The 16,954-nt window shown below is 43.8% G+C and overlaps 1 protein-coding gene across 9 annotated transcripts in view; it reads right to left on the bottom strand.

Moving 5' to 3' along the window:
• LOC139789337 (calpastatin-like) overlaps positions 1-16,954 on the bottom strand; it is a 61,005-nt gene that overhangs the window by 30,418 nt on the left and 13,633 nt on the right. For 8 of the 9 annotated variants that reach the window (XM_071729870.1, XM_071729869.1, XM_071729874.1 and 5 more), the window contains exon 3: positions 16,877-16,948. In XM_071729870.1, the coding sequence (XP_071585971.1) occupies positions 16,877-16,948 (72 nt within the window). Of the gene's footprint in view, positions 1-13,534; positions 13,682-16,876; positions 16,949-16,954 lie in introns of those variants that run through there. The other variant, XM_071729877.1, reaches the window with a different exon arrangement.

The raw sequence follows: 16,954 nt of genomic DNA, 5'->3' as shown, positions 1-16,954 counted from the left end.
ATTCCACCTCAAGATGAGGAGAAACTCCTTGGCTGTGAGGCTGAGGGAGCCCTGGCCCAGGCTGCCCATGGAGGTTGTGGAGTCTCCTTCTCTGGAGCCTTTCCAACCCTCCTGGATGTGTTCTGTGGGACTGCCCTGGGGGATCCTGATCTGCCAGGGGGTTGGAATCCATCATCTCCAGAGCTCCCTTCCCACCCCTGGCACATGAGCATCAGGCTGTTCTCCTGCCCCTGCACCCCATGGGCCTGGTCCACGCACAGGATCAGTGCTGGAGGACACCATGATGGTCCCTGTCCCAACCTTCAGGGAAGGTCCTGGTGAAGGGGCAGCTCAGAATCCCAGCCCCTGGTGCACAGCTCTTCAGAAAGCACCTTACCAGCCATGGGAATAATCTTCCCAGGGAAGCAGTGGATTCCCCAACATGTGACACCTTTAGGATCCAACTGGACCATCTTGTGCTTTTTCCAGGGAAGGTTGGACCAAATGATCCTTGAGGTCCCTTCAACCTGGTTGTCCTGGTTTGGGCCAGGATAAAGGTGATTTTCTGTCTTGTACTTTTGCTTTCAGCTAAGTCTCCTGTAAGTAGTTGCACTTGCTGAAATTAACAGCAAGTTTCTCAGACAGCGTGTGTTTCTAGGACTGGTAACACTTGATGTTTATAGTTACTGCTAGAGACTGGTGTGCAGAGCCAAGGACACTGCTCAGCTCTGAGGAAAACATAAAGAGGTCCCACCTGCATCCCTCCTTTGGGGAGGAACGGACAGGATAGATGCCAGAACTGACCAAACAGAGGATTCCATCCCATATACGTCATCCTCAGTTTAAATTCGAGGGATCACGAGGGCCAAGCCAGATTTCCTGATTTCCTGCTTCCAGCTGCCTGCCCTTCCTGCCTTTCCTGCTTCCCTTCCTTCACCTGGCATCCTGGGAGGATCCCATCCATTCCTCTGCCTGTGCTCCTGATCCATCCCAGCCCATATCTGTGTGTTCCTGCCTCCAGTTCCCAACTGCTGCCGACTCCAGGAGTCCAGCCTGGACTTTCTCAGAGCCCTGCAGCCTCTGTGGTGACGTGAGAGCTATTGGGGGAAAGGGGGGAGGAATGTGGGATCAATTTTCCTGTCTATTTGTATATATTTAGTAATTTTTCCTATTTATCATTACTGTTTCATTAAAGTTGTGTAGTTTAGTTTCCAACCCATCAGTCTCTCTCCCTTATTCTCTCTCCTTTCTTATCAGGGAGGAGAGAGATTAACAGAGAGCGTCTGTTACTTGGTTTAATTGCCAGGCCAGTGTTAAACCCTGACACTGGTGTTCTGTGATTCTATGTTTCACCTGTGTGAGCTGGGAGAGGAGGAAAACTCCTGGGCAAAGCATCCAGGACCACAGGGACTCCACCAGCTGGGAATGTGTGGAGAAGCTGCCACAGAGGAACCAACCCACGGCATGAAATCACCACCTCAGAGGGGCTCAGAGAAAAGTTTAACACAAGTGAAGTCAAGACTGCTACCTGATAATTACCCCTGCTCAGCAGGCAAGAGAGGCATAGACAGAAAAAAACCCCACAGAAATGGACCAAAAGAGCTCAGGTGCTTTTATCCATGACTGTAAGAGGATGGCACTACAGGAGGGGCTGATGAAGAGCCTGGGTTGCTAATTTGAAATGAGATTGGAGACCCTTGGAAGCTCATTAGTCAAATTAGCAGGACATCCAGAGCAGTGAGAATTGTCACAAATTGAAAAAGTGGGTTAGAGAAACCAAACAAAAAGGCCTACCAAAAACGGGTTATCTAATCTCACTCTGTCTATCTCAGAAATCTGGAAGTAAAGGGGTAGCGCAACAGGAGAAGAAAAAGTGAAGATGACAAACAACAAGAGAACAGTTTTAACTATTGAGGGCATTGATGCAAATGCCTGTTTGGGAAAAAAAATAGCAGGTGAAGAACTCCTTGAGAGCTCTCCACTATGAAAAGCTGGAAATGACTGAAAATATCCCATACACAGTGTAACCCAGAGCTAAACCTGTAAGTCTGGGACACTCCTGGAGAAGATTTATCAGACATCAGGAAGTTGTTGCCCATCCCTAGAAAGGAGCAGCTGCATAACAAGGTACCAAAGAGCTACCTCCAAAAACAAGAGAGATGATGAAACACTTAGATAATAATAAGAGAATAAATAAGAGTCAAGAATAAGACTTGTCAATATGTAAAGACAACATAACACTTCATACACTGAAATAAACCTGGTGGAAAAGAACAAGTGGACCTCTAGAGAAGGATATGTCACTGCAACTTCCCCCAGCACCTGAGGTGCTATGTTCCTAAATGGAAATGGAAATTACTGTGTAATATTGGGTTGCCAGCTTGCTTTCCATCAGCTTCCATCTTGAAGGCTCCTGGGAGCTCCTGAAGAGCCCTCCAGCAGGCTGATGTAGTGGGTGAAAAGAGAAGAGGCAAAACAACAAAAAAAATCCCAAAAGCTACGCAGGCAGCAACGCTGACGAAAATACGTAAGGTTGCAGTGACACAGCTGAGATATCTTGTGAAAAACAACCAATGAAAGAGGAATCCAAGATAAAAATCTGTTACCATGACAACACAAATACAAAATGTAAAATACGGGAATAATTTTCTGTCTTTTTGGCTTGAGCTAGGTCAAGTGCTAGGATGGTTTTGGCCATCACACTGTAATGGAGATGAACAAAGAAAGATCTGAGGACAGATTTAGGAAAAAGAAAAAAGAAGAAAAAGCATGTGTGAGAGACTTTGTGACAGGACAAGCAAGTCAGCACCCCATGTTTTGTCCTCTGGTCAGGGAGCCAAGGGAACAGTAAAAGAACCTGGCTTATTCTCTAATGAAGAATCATAGAATCATAGAATCCTAGAGGTTGGAAGGGACCTGGAAAGATCATCTAGTCCAACCCCCCCTGCCAGAGCAGGGCCCCCTAGAGTACATCCCCTAGGAACGTGTCCAGGTGGCTTTTGAATGTCTCCAGTGAAGGAGACTCCACAACCCCCCTGGGCAGCCTGTTCCAGGGCTCCGTCACCCTTACAGTAAAAAAATTTTTTCTGATATTCAACTTGAACCTCCTATGCTCCAATTTACACCCATTACCCCTTGTCCTATCACTGGTCACCACTGAGAAAAGCCTAACTCCATCTCCCTGACACTCACCCCTTACATATTTGAAAACATTGATGAGGTCACCCCTCAGTCTCCTTTTCTCCAAACTAAAGAGACCCAGCTCCCTCAGCCTTTCCTCATAAGGGAGATGTTCCACTCCCTTAATCATCTTTGTGGCTCTGTGCTGGACTCTTTCAAGCACTTCCCTGTCCTTCTTGAACTGAGGGGCCCAGAACTGGACACAATACTCCAGGTGTGGCCTCACCAATGCAGAATAGAGGGGGAGGAGAACCTCTCTTGACCTACTAACCACCCCCTTTCTAATGCACCCCAGGATGCCATTGGCCTTCTTGGCCACAAGGGCACATTGCTGGCTCATGGTCATCTTCTTGTCTACCAGGACCCCCTGGTCTCTTTCACCTACACTGCTCTCCAGCAGCTCAGCCCCCAACCTATACTGGGACATCGTGTTGTTCTTCCCCAAATGCAAAACTCTACACTTCCCCTTGTTGAATTTCATCATGTTTCTCCCTGCCCAACTCTCCAGCCTGTCTAAGTCTCTCTGAATGGCAGCACAGCCTTCTGGTGTGTCAGCCACTCCTCCCAGCTTAGTGTCATAAGCAAAATCTCACAGGTTGTGGCTCCATGGGTTACCCCATGGCTACCAAGATGAACCAGGCACTTCCAGCCCTGGCAGCCAAGATTTTCTGAGTGACCCAGCTGTACTCAGTCTAGGAGAGAGGAATGCAGAGCCACCAGAGCACTCTCTGGGGCACACAGACCTCACACATCAGGACGCTGCAACTGCTTCTCAGCCCTGAAGCTGGTATCAATGTTATTATTTCAATATTACTAACTTACAGGGCTAGTTGAAGACAGCTGTGTAATGCCAGGCAAAACCTCATCTACCTGACTACAAATGGTTCCTTCTTCACTTCAGTGGTTCTGTTACTGAGCTTTAATTGGCAGAGTAAAATGTGGGCAGCAAATGCCCTTTAGAGAACTATTGTGAAAAATAATGGGTTATCTCACTTCAGGGTAAAATAGACTTGAGCTGAGTGGAATTTCAAGACACAATCCGAGCCAGCAACTGTGTGTGTGTTTGTACAAATATATACCTACAAAAATGTATAAACATGCATATTTAAAACTGAACAGCAGGCAAGAATGTAGTGATTTACAACTGGAAAAAATGCAGCCCTGGTACTACCTCTTCATATGAATATTAGTATTACAGTGTCTGAGTTAAAATACTCAGTGTACTGAGTATTACAGTAGCTGAGTTAAAAACTACAAACTTGAGTGCTTCTGTATCATGTACCAAGTAATTCCAGAAATATCCTATTATCTTGTAATTCCTGCTGTAATTCTGTTCTTACAGACAGTTCTGCTATTAAGAAAAGCAACATCTTTTTTAAGAGAAGATAAGAACCCAACCACACAACCAAGACAGTAGCATTTTTTCCCCAAGGCCTCAGGCTCTCAAGTCAATTTTCTGGATGTCTAATATCAAACACTTAACGAAATGGAACAGCAGGTTTCCAGTTAGTACATGTACAATTCTCAGACAGGGGGATGTTTACATTAAACATTCCTACCACATGTCCTGCTATGCTGACCTGTTGTGATGAATTTCTTTGTAAAGGTGATCAGCATGATTTCCAAACCATTTACACGGGTATTTCTGATGACTTTCCCTGCCACATGTGACTGCCAGCATGCCTCTTTCATTCCTAAAGCCTATTATCACTGCTGAAATTCACAACCCCTGCATGTTACAAACAAAGCCTTCTGCCCATGCCAGATACTGAGGTGGGTGGGGAAAGGACTCCTGGAGGGCAGTTACTTTTTTTTTTTGCTAGCTAAATTCTAATTGAATCTAAAATTCTTCTCTAAAGCTGTTATGGTGCCAGTGAGCTCATGCCCTCACTCAGCAAAGCCCCCTAACTTTGCACTGGTTGCCATAAAGTAAATGGCAACTTTTTTACTCTTTTTTTTGGAAGTCAAGAAAATGCCTGCCAAACAGGATTGAACAGGTAACCATGGAGGTTCACTCCAACAGGAACTTTGTTGAGTTAATGTTTCTGTGGTTCAGTTCAATATACGTGGTTTTAAACACACATCTTAAAAAAAGACCACAACAAACAAACAAAAAAACCCACAGAAACCCACCAAAACCACAACAAACAACCAAAAACAACAAACAAAACCCACCCACCCCCAAAAACCAAGCTCCCCCATCCCTAGGGATGCTTCCTCTGCTTTTAACATTCATAGACTCATTTGTTGTGACTATATCCTAAAAATATGTAAAAACTGTTGCTATTATTAAAGTTTAAATCCCCACAGCTTGACAAAGATAACCAGGAAAGTAACCTTTGAGCTGAACTGACTCCCCATCAGTGCTAAGGAACTCAGAAATAGAGGTGCTCTGATCAGATATTCACCCAGCTCAAAGCAAATGTGGAGAATAAACTGAAGGTAGAGCTGAAGAGCATTCCCCTGCAGAGGAAAGCCAAACCTCCCCTTTGCCAGAGACCAAAACCAAACTGCCCTGGGAGCCTGGGAACAGAGGGTGCCAGGGGAAGGGGAGTGGGTAGAGGACTCTGAATCAACTCAGCCATCAGGAGAACCTCATCAGGACATTCCCATCTGAAGGGCAACCTCAGGAATGCTCCAGAATTGGATTTGCCATCTGAGAACCTTCAAACTCCAATGCACCCTGCTCCTAAAGGACAGTAAGACAAGTAATAAAAACAGGAGGATTATATTGGTGCTTCTTTTCCAGATCAGAAGTTGACTGCAGCACAGCAGAGACAACAGACCACTGCTCATACAGCACCATGCCTCTCTTCAAAACTCAAAAGATGATCCAGGTTGCTACCTAGAAAAGGTTAACCCTGGAAACTTTGTTCTCCTGCAGTTTCCTCACCACAGAGAGTACGTATTAGCAACAAATGTTAATTACTATTTCCAGGAGCAAAATCAACCATCATTTAGGTATACTAAAAAAGCACACAGGAAATAAACCCATTTTCTCGTGGAACAAAAGCATGACAACGTTTTCAAGAGGCTTCCTTGAACCAAGGAACTGAAAAGCAGACTGGGTCATGATGCACTTCAGCAGCCTCGAGTGCTGCTAAATTTATTGGTGAGCACAGCACACTGAGCCAAACAACTTCTGTAACTCACATCTTGGGTTCTGTTGTTTTGCTTACTAAAATAAAATGTCTGCCATTTTGTGACAGAAAAGAAATGGCAACGTTTCATCACTGAGTGCTATGTGTCAGCCAAAACCAATTAGCCATGCAACTCAGATTTAAAGTCACGTTTTTTTAAGCAGTGTTTTTGTAGATAATCTTTGAATTTGATCACACCACATCAAGTGTTATGAAGCATATCCTGTGAATAAGATCAGTGTTTTATTTACCACAGTGCAGAATAAAGCTTCATACCTCTTAGAAACTAACTGTTCTGCCAAACCACATTGAGGTAGATGTCTGTTTTAAGATTTCTGGATTTCAAGCAACCTATGTCACATCCACAGCTTAATACTGGTATATTTGTTCTTCTTTATTTTAACAAGTATTAAATCACTATTAAAGATGCTGGAACAGCCTTCCACTTGAGTGAGAAACAACCAAAGACAGTGAATGAGAACTGACATTTGACTCTTAAGCTTCCAGAACCCTGGTTTGTATTTACTTACAGTCAGGAAGTTAGGGATTTGCAGAAAAACTTACAATTACCTCACAGCTGATAAGAAGCACTATGCACTCATTTATTACTGTCTCCTACTGCGTCTTAGGCTTTCACAGGTTTTGTTGGTTTATTGTTTACCTGGGTTGGAAGCAGAAGGGCTTGCTAGTTGGTCACAGTGTGCACAGGACTTACACAAGAACCTTTACATACACAGTGTTCAATTTATGGGCAAAAGAAACAACTTAGACTTCAGCACCTAGCATGGCTCCTGTTCTATAACCTGTCTCTACACAGGGGCAACTTCTGTTTAATGCTGTCTCATGATTATTGCAAGTGATCTGGAAAGGATGCCAGCACCCACAGAGCTGGGTGTCAGAGCTCATCTGCTGCCTCCAGACTTCACATCTATGCAAAGACAGCAACACTTGCACATCACAGGCTGAATATCCCTTGTTTCTTTTCAATGGAGTTAAAAGCAAAGGCTGAAAGAAAGCTCTGATTTTGTAACCAGATTATTACACCTCTCCAGCACCAGAGGCTTTGTTTCACTGCAGAAGTTTCTCACAGCATCCTGCAAGTAAAAGCTTGCTTTTCCTTGTCAAAAATGTTTGTTCTATTGTCACATTGATGAAGGCTGATCCCTGTATCTTCACTTGATCACAAAGTGGGTTACTTAACTTGACATTTCCCTGAGCTGTGCATGAAGAAACACTCAGGAAAGCCTTCCATTAGAGCATCAGGTGAAACTCCTCACTGGGAAGACGTGCCATGAGAACAGCTCTGACATCAACCACTTGCCTTAACCCCCCCTTGCTGTTACATCTTAAAAGGTGCTCTTCAATTACCTCCCTCTGGAAACTTCCTGTTTTCACCACAGCAAATCCCATAAGCTGGCACGTACTAAAATTTCATTTTCATTCAGTCATACTCAAAGATCAGAGCTGTCAGCAGCCTCCTCAGGCTCCCACTCTGCAGCAGAGCCCAGCACAGCAGGAGAGGGACACGGGCAGCAGAGCAGAGAGCTCCACAACCTCCATCCCAGCACTGCTCCCTGCAGCAGGCTGGAGTTAAAGCTGGGGTGGCACAACAGATCACTGTGCCCATTCCTCTCTCTTGCTTTGGAACACCAGAACGTTCCGAAGCTATCTGCAGCAGCAAACTGCAAGCTGATAAGGGAACACCAGGAAAACAGGAGGCCGGGTGCCAGACACATGAGCTCAGCCAGGATTTGTGACACCAGCACTGTCACCCAGGGACAGCACAGCACCCAAACCCTTCCCAGCAGAGCTGGCACAGGAAAATGAATCACAAACAGGACTGCTGCTCTTTAAAGAAGGGTTTGAGAGGGCAGAAATGTGAAGAAAAATTCATTGTGAAGGCAGGAGATCTCACAGCTATAGGATAGGATAGGATAGGATAGGATAGGATAGGATAGGATAGGATAGGATAGAATAGAATAGAATAGAATAGAATAGAATAGAATAGGATAGAATAGGATAGAATAGGATAGAATAGGATAGGATAGGATAGGATAGGATAGGATAGGATAGGATAGGATAGAATAGGATAGAATAGAATAGAATAGAATAGAATAGAATAGGATAGGATAGGATAGGATAGGATAGGATAGGATAGGATAGGATAGGATAGAATAGGATAGAATAGAATAGAATAGAATAGAATAGAATAGGATAGGATAGGATAGGATAGGATAGGATAGGATAGGATAGGATAGGATAGGATAGGATAGAATAGGATAGAATAGAATAGAATAGAATAGAATAGAATAGAATAGAATAGGATAGGATAGGATAGGATAGGATAGGATAGGATAGGATAGGATAGGATAGGATAGAATAGGATAGAATAGAATAGAATAGAATAGAATAGAATAGAATAGAATAGAATAGAATAGAATAGAATAGAATAGAATAGAATAGAATAGGATAGAATAGGATAGGATAGGATAGGATAGGATAGGATAGAATAGAATAGAATAGAATAGAATAGAACAGAACAGAATAGAATAGAACAGAATAGAATATATGAACAATAATATAGAGATAATAGAATATACGAACAATAATATATAGATAATAGAATAAATGCATATGATATAAATACATAACTCATATAATAAATACATATAAGTAATATAAGTACAAAAATCACACAATAAATAAATATAAATAGTAGAGCAAGTATATAAATCATATGATAAATACATAAATAATATAATAATACATATAAATACATATAAATAATATAATAAATTATGATTTATTATAATAATCAAAGTATGCAACACTCCAAATGGGCAGCTGGCAGTCTCAACTCAGTGCACTCAGAAATCCAGGTTTTTTCACCCCCAGAACACAGAAGCAAAATTCGATTCACAAAGACACATGAGCTGATACACACATTGCCACAATGGCTACCAAAACACATGGAGAGTAAGACAGGAGGATAAACAAAAATCAGTAAGTCAAGGGATTTTAATGGAATTTTGGTTTTAAAATATGATCTGAATCACCTTTGGATGTGTTGTTTCTTCTTCTTCGGTGATTTTAGAAAAACTCCACATTGTTTGCTGTTCTCACTTAAAAAGAACCATACTGGGGCACTCTGTACTTCAGCACTGGATACTAATTAATTACTTGTCAAAACTGCTCCAGAAGAGCCCTTTGCATGCTCTGGAGGAACAAACACACCATTGTTCAATTAAAAAATACAAAATCTTTACCTTAGAATGGGCTGGGTTGGAAGGGACCTCAGAGCTCATCAAGTCCAACCCTTGCTCCACTCCCCCCGTGGTTCCCAGCCCATGGCACTGAGTGCCACATCCAGGCTCTTTTGAAATATCTCCAGGGATGGAGAATCCACCCCTTCCCTGGGCAGCCCATTCCAATGGCTGAGCACCCTCTCTGCAAAGAATTTCTTCCTAAGATCCAACCTAAACCTCCCCTGGCAGAGCTTTAGCTCTGCCAGGGGAGGTTTAGGTTGGATATTAGGAAAAAATTCTTAAGATCATGGCTTCTTGTCTTACTGATACCTGCCTGGGAGCAGAGCCCAACCTCCCCCTGGCTCCAACCTCCTTTCAGGGAGTTGGAGAGAGTGATGAGGTCTCCCCTGAGCCTCCTCTTCTCCAGCCTCAACACCCCCAACTCTCTCAACCTGTTCCAGGCTCTCCCCACCCTCAAATTCAAGAATTTCTCCCCCATCTCCAACCTCAATCTCCCCTCTTCAAGTTTTAACCCATTTCCCCTGTCCTCTCACAGAATCCCAGAACCATTTGGGTGGGAAAGGAGCTCTGGGATCCTCAACCCCAACCCTCTCTGCAAAGAATTCCTTCCTAAGATCCAACCTAAACCTATAACCAGCTCTGCCAGGGGAGGTTTAGGTTGGATATTAGGAAAAAATTCTTCAGATCATGGCTTCTTGTCTTACTGATACCTGCCTGGGAGCAGAGCCCGACCTCCCCCTGGCTCCAACCTCCTTTCAGGGAGTTGGAGAGAGTGATGAGGTCTCCCCTGAGCCTCCTCTTCTCCAGCCTCAACACCCCCAGCTCCCTCAGCCCTTCCTCACAGGACTTGTGCTGGATCCCTTCCCAGCCTCCTTGCTCTTCTCTGGACCTGCTCCAGCACCTCAATCTCCTTCCTGAGCTGAGGGGCCCAGAACTGGACACAGGACTCAAGCTGTGGCCTCACCAGGGCTGAGCACAGGGACCTTCATGCCCTGCCTCACACGGGCTTCCTTCCCAGAGATCAAACACATGGGTTTTCTAGTCAATCCAAGCACTTTTTACTAATCACAAGCACAGAATCAGGCAGAGGAATAAGACAAAATCATCAGCAGGAAGATTTCTGAGCCTGGCATAGCTCCTGAGGGGGTGGCAAGGCCACTCACCTCCCTGCACCCCTCTGAGGTTCTGCCTTGGGCAGAAAAGGCTCTGGACAGAGTCACAAGAATTGCTGAGTGCAGATTTTCCTCCCTCAGGAAAACCAAGAGCAGAAACAATGAGAATGAACCCACTGGAGACCAAATCATTCAACCAGCAGTTCCTCGACTTCCTGGAGACAGAAGTTTCTTCTCTGCCCCCATGCCCAGTCTTGCCAAAGCCACCACCTCCAGGGCAACACAAATTCACCTGCATTTCCAACTGGGAGTGTCTGCCTAAGGGGCAAAGATCCAGAGCTGTGAGAAACACAGGCCCAGGAACTCACCCCTGAACTGAATTTTCTTCAAGCTGTACATACCCCACACATTTGATCACTTCCCTAAAGCAAACAGGCAAACAACAACAAAGCCACAAAGCAGAACAAAAAAAAAAAAGCAACACTCTACAAGAAGCTGATAGCAACAAGCTCAGTGTAGGAAAGAAAATGTCTTGCATTGAAGAAATTATTATCTAGTATGTTTTATGTCAATTTAAAAAAAAAAATATACAGTATTGAGAGAACTGGTTGTCTAAAAAAGAAAACAGAGAAGTCTGCAGAGGTGCCTGCAATGTTTCAGAACTGTATACTGCTTTTCACACACTATTCTCACTTTCTCCAAAGAAGAAAGTACAGTAGTAACAATCACCAACTAGTGGCACAGCCTAAGCAACACCCACCTATCTAACTTCTAGTACTACAGGAAGAACAGCAATACAAAATGTATTGGAAAGTACTTCTTTTCCTCCCCAATATCTTGTATTGGACATTTTAGTGTCTTTTAGGTATCAAGCATAAGAAAGTCTTGTTGTCAGTAGATTACTGATACGTCAGCACAGTTCAACCAAGAAGCTGTTGTTACAGAAACCCACATCCTGGCATGCACAACCCTGTATGTGCTGGAGCCATTTCTATGCCAGAAATATTACACAGGTTTCTGAAGCAGGAACACCACAGGCTGTGAGCAATGGGGAGAAACAAAAAACACCCGTAACAACCCTGGAACTTAAATACTAATACAGAATGATTCACAAACCACTTGAAAAAGCTGCTCTTCCTTGTCCCTCTCTTCTTCAAGACTGCTTACATCACGTAACCCACTCCTTGTGTCATGTATAAGGTACAGACTTATAACCCAAAGATTACCCAAACTGGATACAACCCAATCTTACCCAAAAGATTGTTCCCAGTATGTGAAAAGAACTTCCAAAGCCAGTTCCCTACACACAGTTACCTCTGCAGCACCTCAGCCCTGCTGACAACAGGATCACTAGGTTCAGCAGCTCCTGCTAGCTCAGCCCACAAAAAACTCCCGGAAGAGAGAAAAAAACCCAAAGCCAGGCAAACCACAAAACAAAACAAAAAGAGAACTGCAGTGCCAACACAAATTACCCTCAAGCAGAGGCATCAGGAAAGCACAGCCAGCAGGAATTTCTAACTTACTTGCTGCTCGTGTGCCTTCTCTGCCAGCAGAACACCGCGACCCGGCCGTTCCCGGCGCGGTTTCGGTTTTTGGGAGGTGCTGGGCAAGCCCCGGGCGAGCCGGTGTGCCCAGTTCCCACCCAGCAGCAGGGCTGCCCCACCTCCAGCACGGCCCCACGGAGCCTGGGCACACAACCACAACCACCAGGTTTGGTCGTGGCAGTGCCAGGGAGGTGCTGATGTCTGGGGCAGCTCTGCCCTCGCCACGCGTTGGGTGCCCAGACGCGATGAGCGAGCCCCATCTCCTGCTCCTGGGGTGGTTCTGGAGGTGGCCTGGACAAGTGTCACCACCAGGAGAGCCTTGTGTCCCCTCAGTGTGACTGGTGTGTGTGTTAGGAGCTTATGGGACACTCTCTCCCTAAATTCAGACTGGTTACCGAGGCCTCCCGAGCACATAAATTCTGATAATTGAAAGAAACAGAGATGGTTGGGCCAGTTAAAGCCATAGATAATACTTGAGCATAACAAATCTAAATAACTTATATTAATTTGGAAGTTAAAAGGTACCTCTTGCAACACCAGTAATGACCTGCTCTACATTTTTTTCTTTGTTTGTTTGCTATGCAATATATTACTCAATACCTCAACAATATAATCAAATGCTCAACACAATGGGAGGAGACATTTGTATGTGCTGGTTTTTTTAAAAAAAATTAAGTTCCCATTCCACTAACAAATCCTTTTGCATATTTTTTTTCATAGCAGCCTCAATGCCACCCCTTATGTCAAGGGAACAAGAAACAAGATGTCAGCCCTAAAAGGGAAGAAGAAAGGAGAAAATACCCAAGCTATGACATAGACTGGAAAATACCTAATTTTTAAGTGAAGTGCAGAATATTTTTTTGTGACGTGATCCTATTCTTTTAATCACTGTTCAGCTTTACAAGTTGCAGCTCCATGCAGTGGTCTCCAAATCAGAGTCTTCTTAATAGCTCTCAGGACAACTCACAGCTAAAGCTCCACAATTTGCCATAGTCTTGCAGCAGAACACCTAAAAGTGAGGATCTGTGCACCATGACACTTGTGCCAAGGAGAACATGAGGAAGAAGCTCTCAAATAGCCCGTTGAAATATTTCTATGAATAACCCCAAAATTTAGAGATAGCCTTTCCAACCCTGACAGTATGATGTGAGATGACACTGATGCATAACTTTCACCAGAGCAAGGCTAAGGGGTTAAAAAAAATTAAAATCTCTTGCAGCTGTAGCATATTAACTCCCCCACGTCAGACACCTTCTCAAAAAAAGTCAGGAATTCATCTAGGATAAGGAACACTAGTTAAAAGTATTACTGACCAACAAAATGGTGCAGGAATCCAAAGAGATTTCACATGCAGGACACTCCGAGGCTCCAGCAGGGAGAAAATCAAAGGGAGAAACAGCAGTCTGTAAGATGCCTAAAAACTGATGCAGTGTTTTCAGTTGCATTAAAAGATTTGATGTCTTTTTGAAGCAAAAATAGCTTGCCTGCCCTTTCAAAACATACTTCTTTTCCTGTAAAATTACTGTAAAAAAAAAAATAAAACCCTGTACAATATTGCTTCTGAATAGGTGTTTTTACAGAAAAAGAATGGCAGAGAACAATACAGCTAGCCAAATGGCTTTAGAAAAGTACCACTGGCACAAACTGCAAGAACAGAACAATAAATCTCTGAGTTTTCCTCTATTTTAAACAACAGTACATGACCGTGGGAGATAGTTAAAACTGAAAGGTATAATTAAGAAAAGGTTTAGCTGAAATAAAAGGCAGCCATGGCCCAGTGGGAAGTAAAAAGGTTAAAACGTCAAATACCTATTGACTAAGAGTCAGAATAAAGACAGAATGAGGTAAGTACTTTCGTAGTCTAAAACCTTTACCAACAAATACTTTGGACTATCACAGGAACTGAAGCATCAAGTACTGAATGGAATACATACCCTAGGTTGTCATAACCTCATAAATACAAAGCAATTACATCATACTGCATTTTTCTCATAACACTACCTTACAGGTGTTTATGCTTAAGTATGGCTAGAAATTGCACCTTGTACACTTGATTTGAAAGAAACACTTGTGACTGAAAAAAAGATGCATTAAAAAAGGCTTAAGTTGTAGAAATGTCTATGTTTAGGCAGATGTTGTGTCACCTGGTGACCTCTCCACACCCAAGAAGAAGTGAGCTTGCAGGGCCCACCCAGCAGAGGATACCTGAGACTGTCCCATGCTGTACCATGGAACTGCATGACTACAACAGTTGAACAAGCAGGGAAAGGCCTGGGCAAACTGCAAGGAACAGGAAAAAAATTCCACAAAAAAATCCACTGAGCTGTGCCTAGGAATAGACAAAAGCTTTGAAAGGAATGGACAACAGGGTTTATAACGTCCTTCACTGAGCAGAGAGGGAAGATAATGAGTTATGTAGCACAGGAGTACCCTCAGGACTATTATTTTACAAAAGCATTGATCAAGGAAGTTGAAATTCCCATTCAAAATCCAAAACACTTCCTGCCAATGGGGTCTTCTAAATCACAGAATGGTTTGGGTTGGAAGGGTCCTTAAAGATCACCTCATTCCAAGCAGGGACATCTCCCACTCGACCAGGCTGCTCCAAGCCCCATCCATCCTGCCCTGAGGGGCTATCCCCAGATTTGGAATATTGTGGCAGACACTCATGTACCTCTGTACCTTGGTTCAGACTAAAGGAGCAGCCAGGCTCATGGCCTGGGGTCAACTGATGAGCTGGAAAGCCCCAGGATCACACACAAGGATGGTCTGGAAACGCAAAAATGCAAAATCACTGACGTACAGAGCAAGGCAAGAAAGCTAAAATGAAGACATCTTGCTCACACCACAGACTTGTGGTTACACACCAGTACTCCACCCTGTAAGCATGACCACCAGGATGGGCCCAACCTGAGCTGGACTGCATTCCAGGGGGCCCTCCCCTTGAGCAGAGAAATCTCTCAGGGTTAGACATTCCCTTCTCACACACTGAGGCAATCAAACATCATTAACCCACGTAGCTACTTAGTATTATTACTAACACTGTATGGATAATTCCATTACACATAAACCATGGAACAAGTCTGAGATGAAGATCCAGACACACCTAGCTTCACTAAGGAGTTTAGAAATCAACTCAATTTTCCTTTGTATGTTTCTTCCATGCTGTAATCAATAAGGTGAACCCTGCCATCAAACTCATTGAACCTTGTCAAACCACTGTTAAAAATTTGTTAACTTCCATCAGACCTAGTGAACTCTGAGAAATTATTATTTTACCTCAGTAAAAAATACTGTTTTTCTCTTTTGAGTGATGTGCATTGCACTCACCTGTGACAAACATGCACCTAACCTAGCAGTGACTACCAACTACAGCCAGTGTGACAGCCACCAAAAAGGGCATTTTCAACACCCTGCTCCAACAGTCTGCAAGACCTGAGCATACTTCATGCCATGCCTGCTTCTCTTCACCATCAACTGCACTCTGATATGAAAATCATCTTTGTAACAAAAAGTCTTGCACCAACTTGTACACTAACTGCTCCAGGGGCTGTGGAAGCTCAGACAGATACCAGTGCCTCAACCTCACCAGATCCCAGTGGGTAAACAGAACCCAAAGATACCAACAGTACTCTGAAGGTTTAATACTGGGCTGGCAATTAAAAGAATGACAGATGCCTTCTCTCAATCTCTCTCCCTTCCCAGAAGCAGAAAGGAGAGAGATCAAGGGAGAGAGACTGATGGGTTGAAAACTGAACTGCACAGCTTTAATGAAACAGTACTGACAGAATAGGAATACTAAGAAATATGTACAATTATATACAAAACCAGTATCACACTTATCCCCCCAGTAATGCTCAGGTCACCACAAAGGCTTCAGGGCAGCCTTGGGAAAGCCCCAGGCTCCTGTAGCAGACAGGAGCCAGAGTCAGGAACACATGGATTGAGGGATAGGGATCAAAGGCAGACAAATGGATGGAATCCTCCCAGGACACCAGCCATGGACAAAGAGAGCCTGACCCTTGTGACCCCTCAAATTCATACCAAGAATGATGTGTATCAGATGGCCAATTTGGTCAAATCACTTGGTCACCTCTCTGGTCTGCTCCTCCCTAAAGGAAAGTTGCAGGTCTGACTCCTTTACTCCCTCAGTTTCCAGAGCCAAGCAGTGTCCTTGGCTCTGCACACCATTCTCCAGCAGTAACTATAAAAATCAAGCAGCATGGGTCCTCGAAGCAGACACTGACTGAGAAACTTCCTGTAAATTTCAGCAAGTGCAGATACTTCAGAAGAGCAACTGAGAAGTAAAATTACTAGAAAGAAAATTGGTTCTATCATGGCTGTAACCAGGACAAATACTTAAGGGTGAAAACACAACCCCTGACCCATAAATGAAATGAAGTTTGCCACTGTTACCAATGAGACTGTGATTTTTTAATGCTAAGAAATCTATTTTCCTCAAGAAGTCAACTCTAGCATTCTGCTGACTTGTATTCCTCCCTCATTTCAATTCATTGTGATTTTTGGCAAGGTGTGAAGAGCATCTTAGTGTTGCTGAATGCTGGCAAACTAACTGGTTTTCAACCCCTTGCAGGGGAAAAAGCCATACCATACCCTTTTCACTTTTGAAGACCATTTCCTGAAGTTTGCATTACCTTAACAGCAGGAGGTGCTGCAGCTGCTGGTGCCTTGGGGGACTGCCTGACATCAGCGCTTCCTGATTTTTTCTACAA

This window comes from Heliangelus exortis, chromosome Z (assembly GCF_036169615.1).
Source record: "Heliangelus exortis chromosome Z, bHelExo1.hap1, whole genome shotgun sequence".
NCBI lineage: Eukaryota > Metazoa > Chordata > Aves > Apodiformes > Trochilidae > Heliangelus > Heliangelus exortis.
This window is presented reverse-complemented; position numbering and strand designations above follow the sequence as displayed.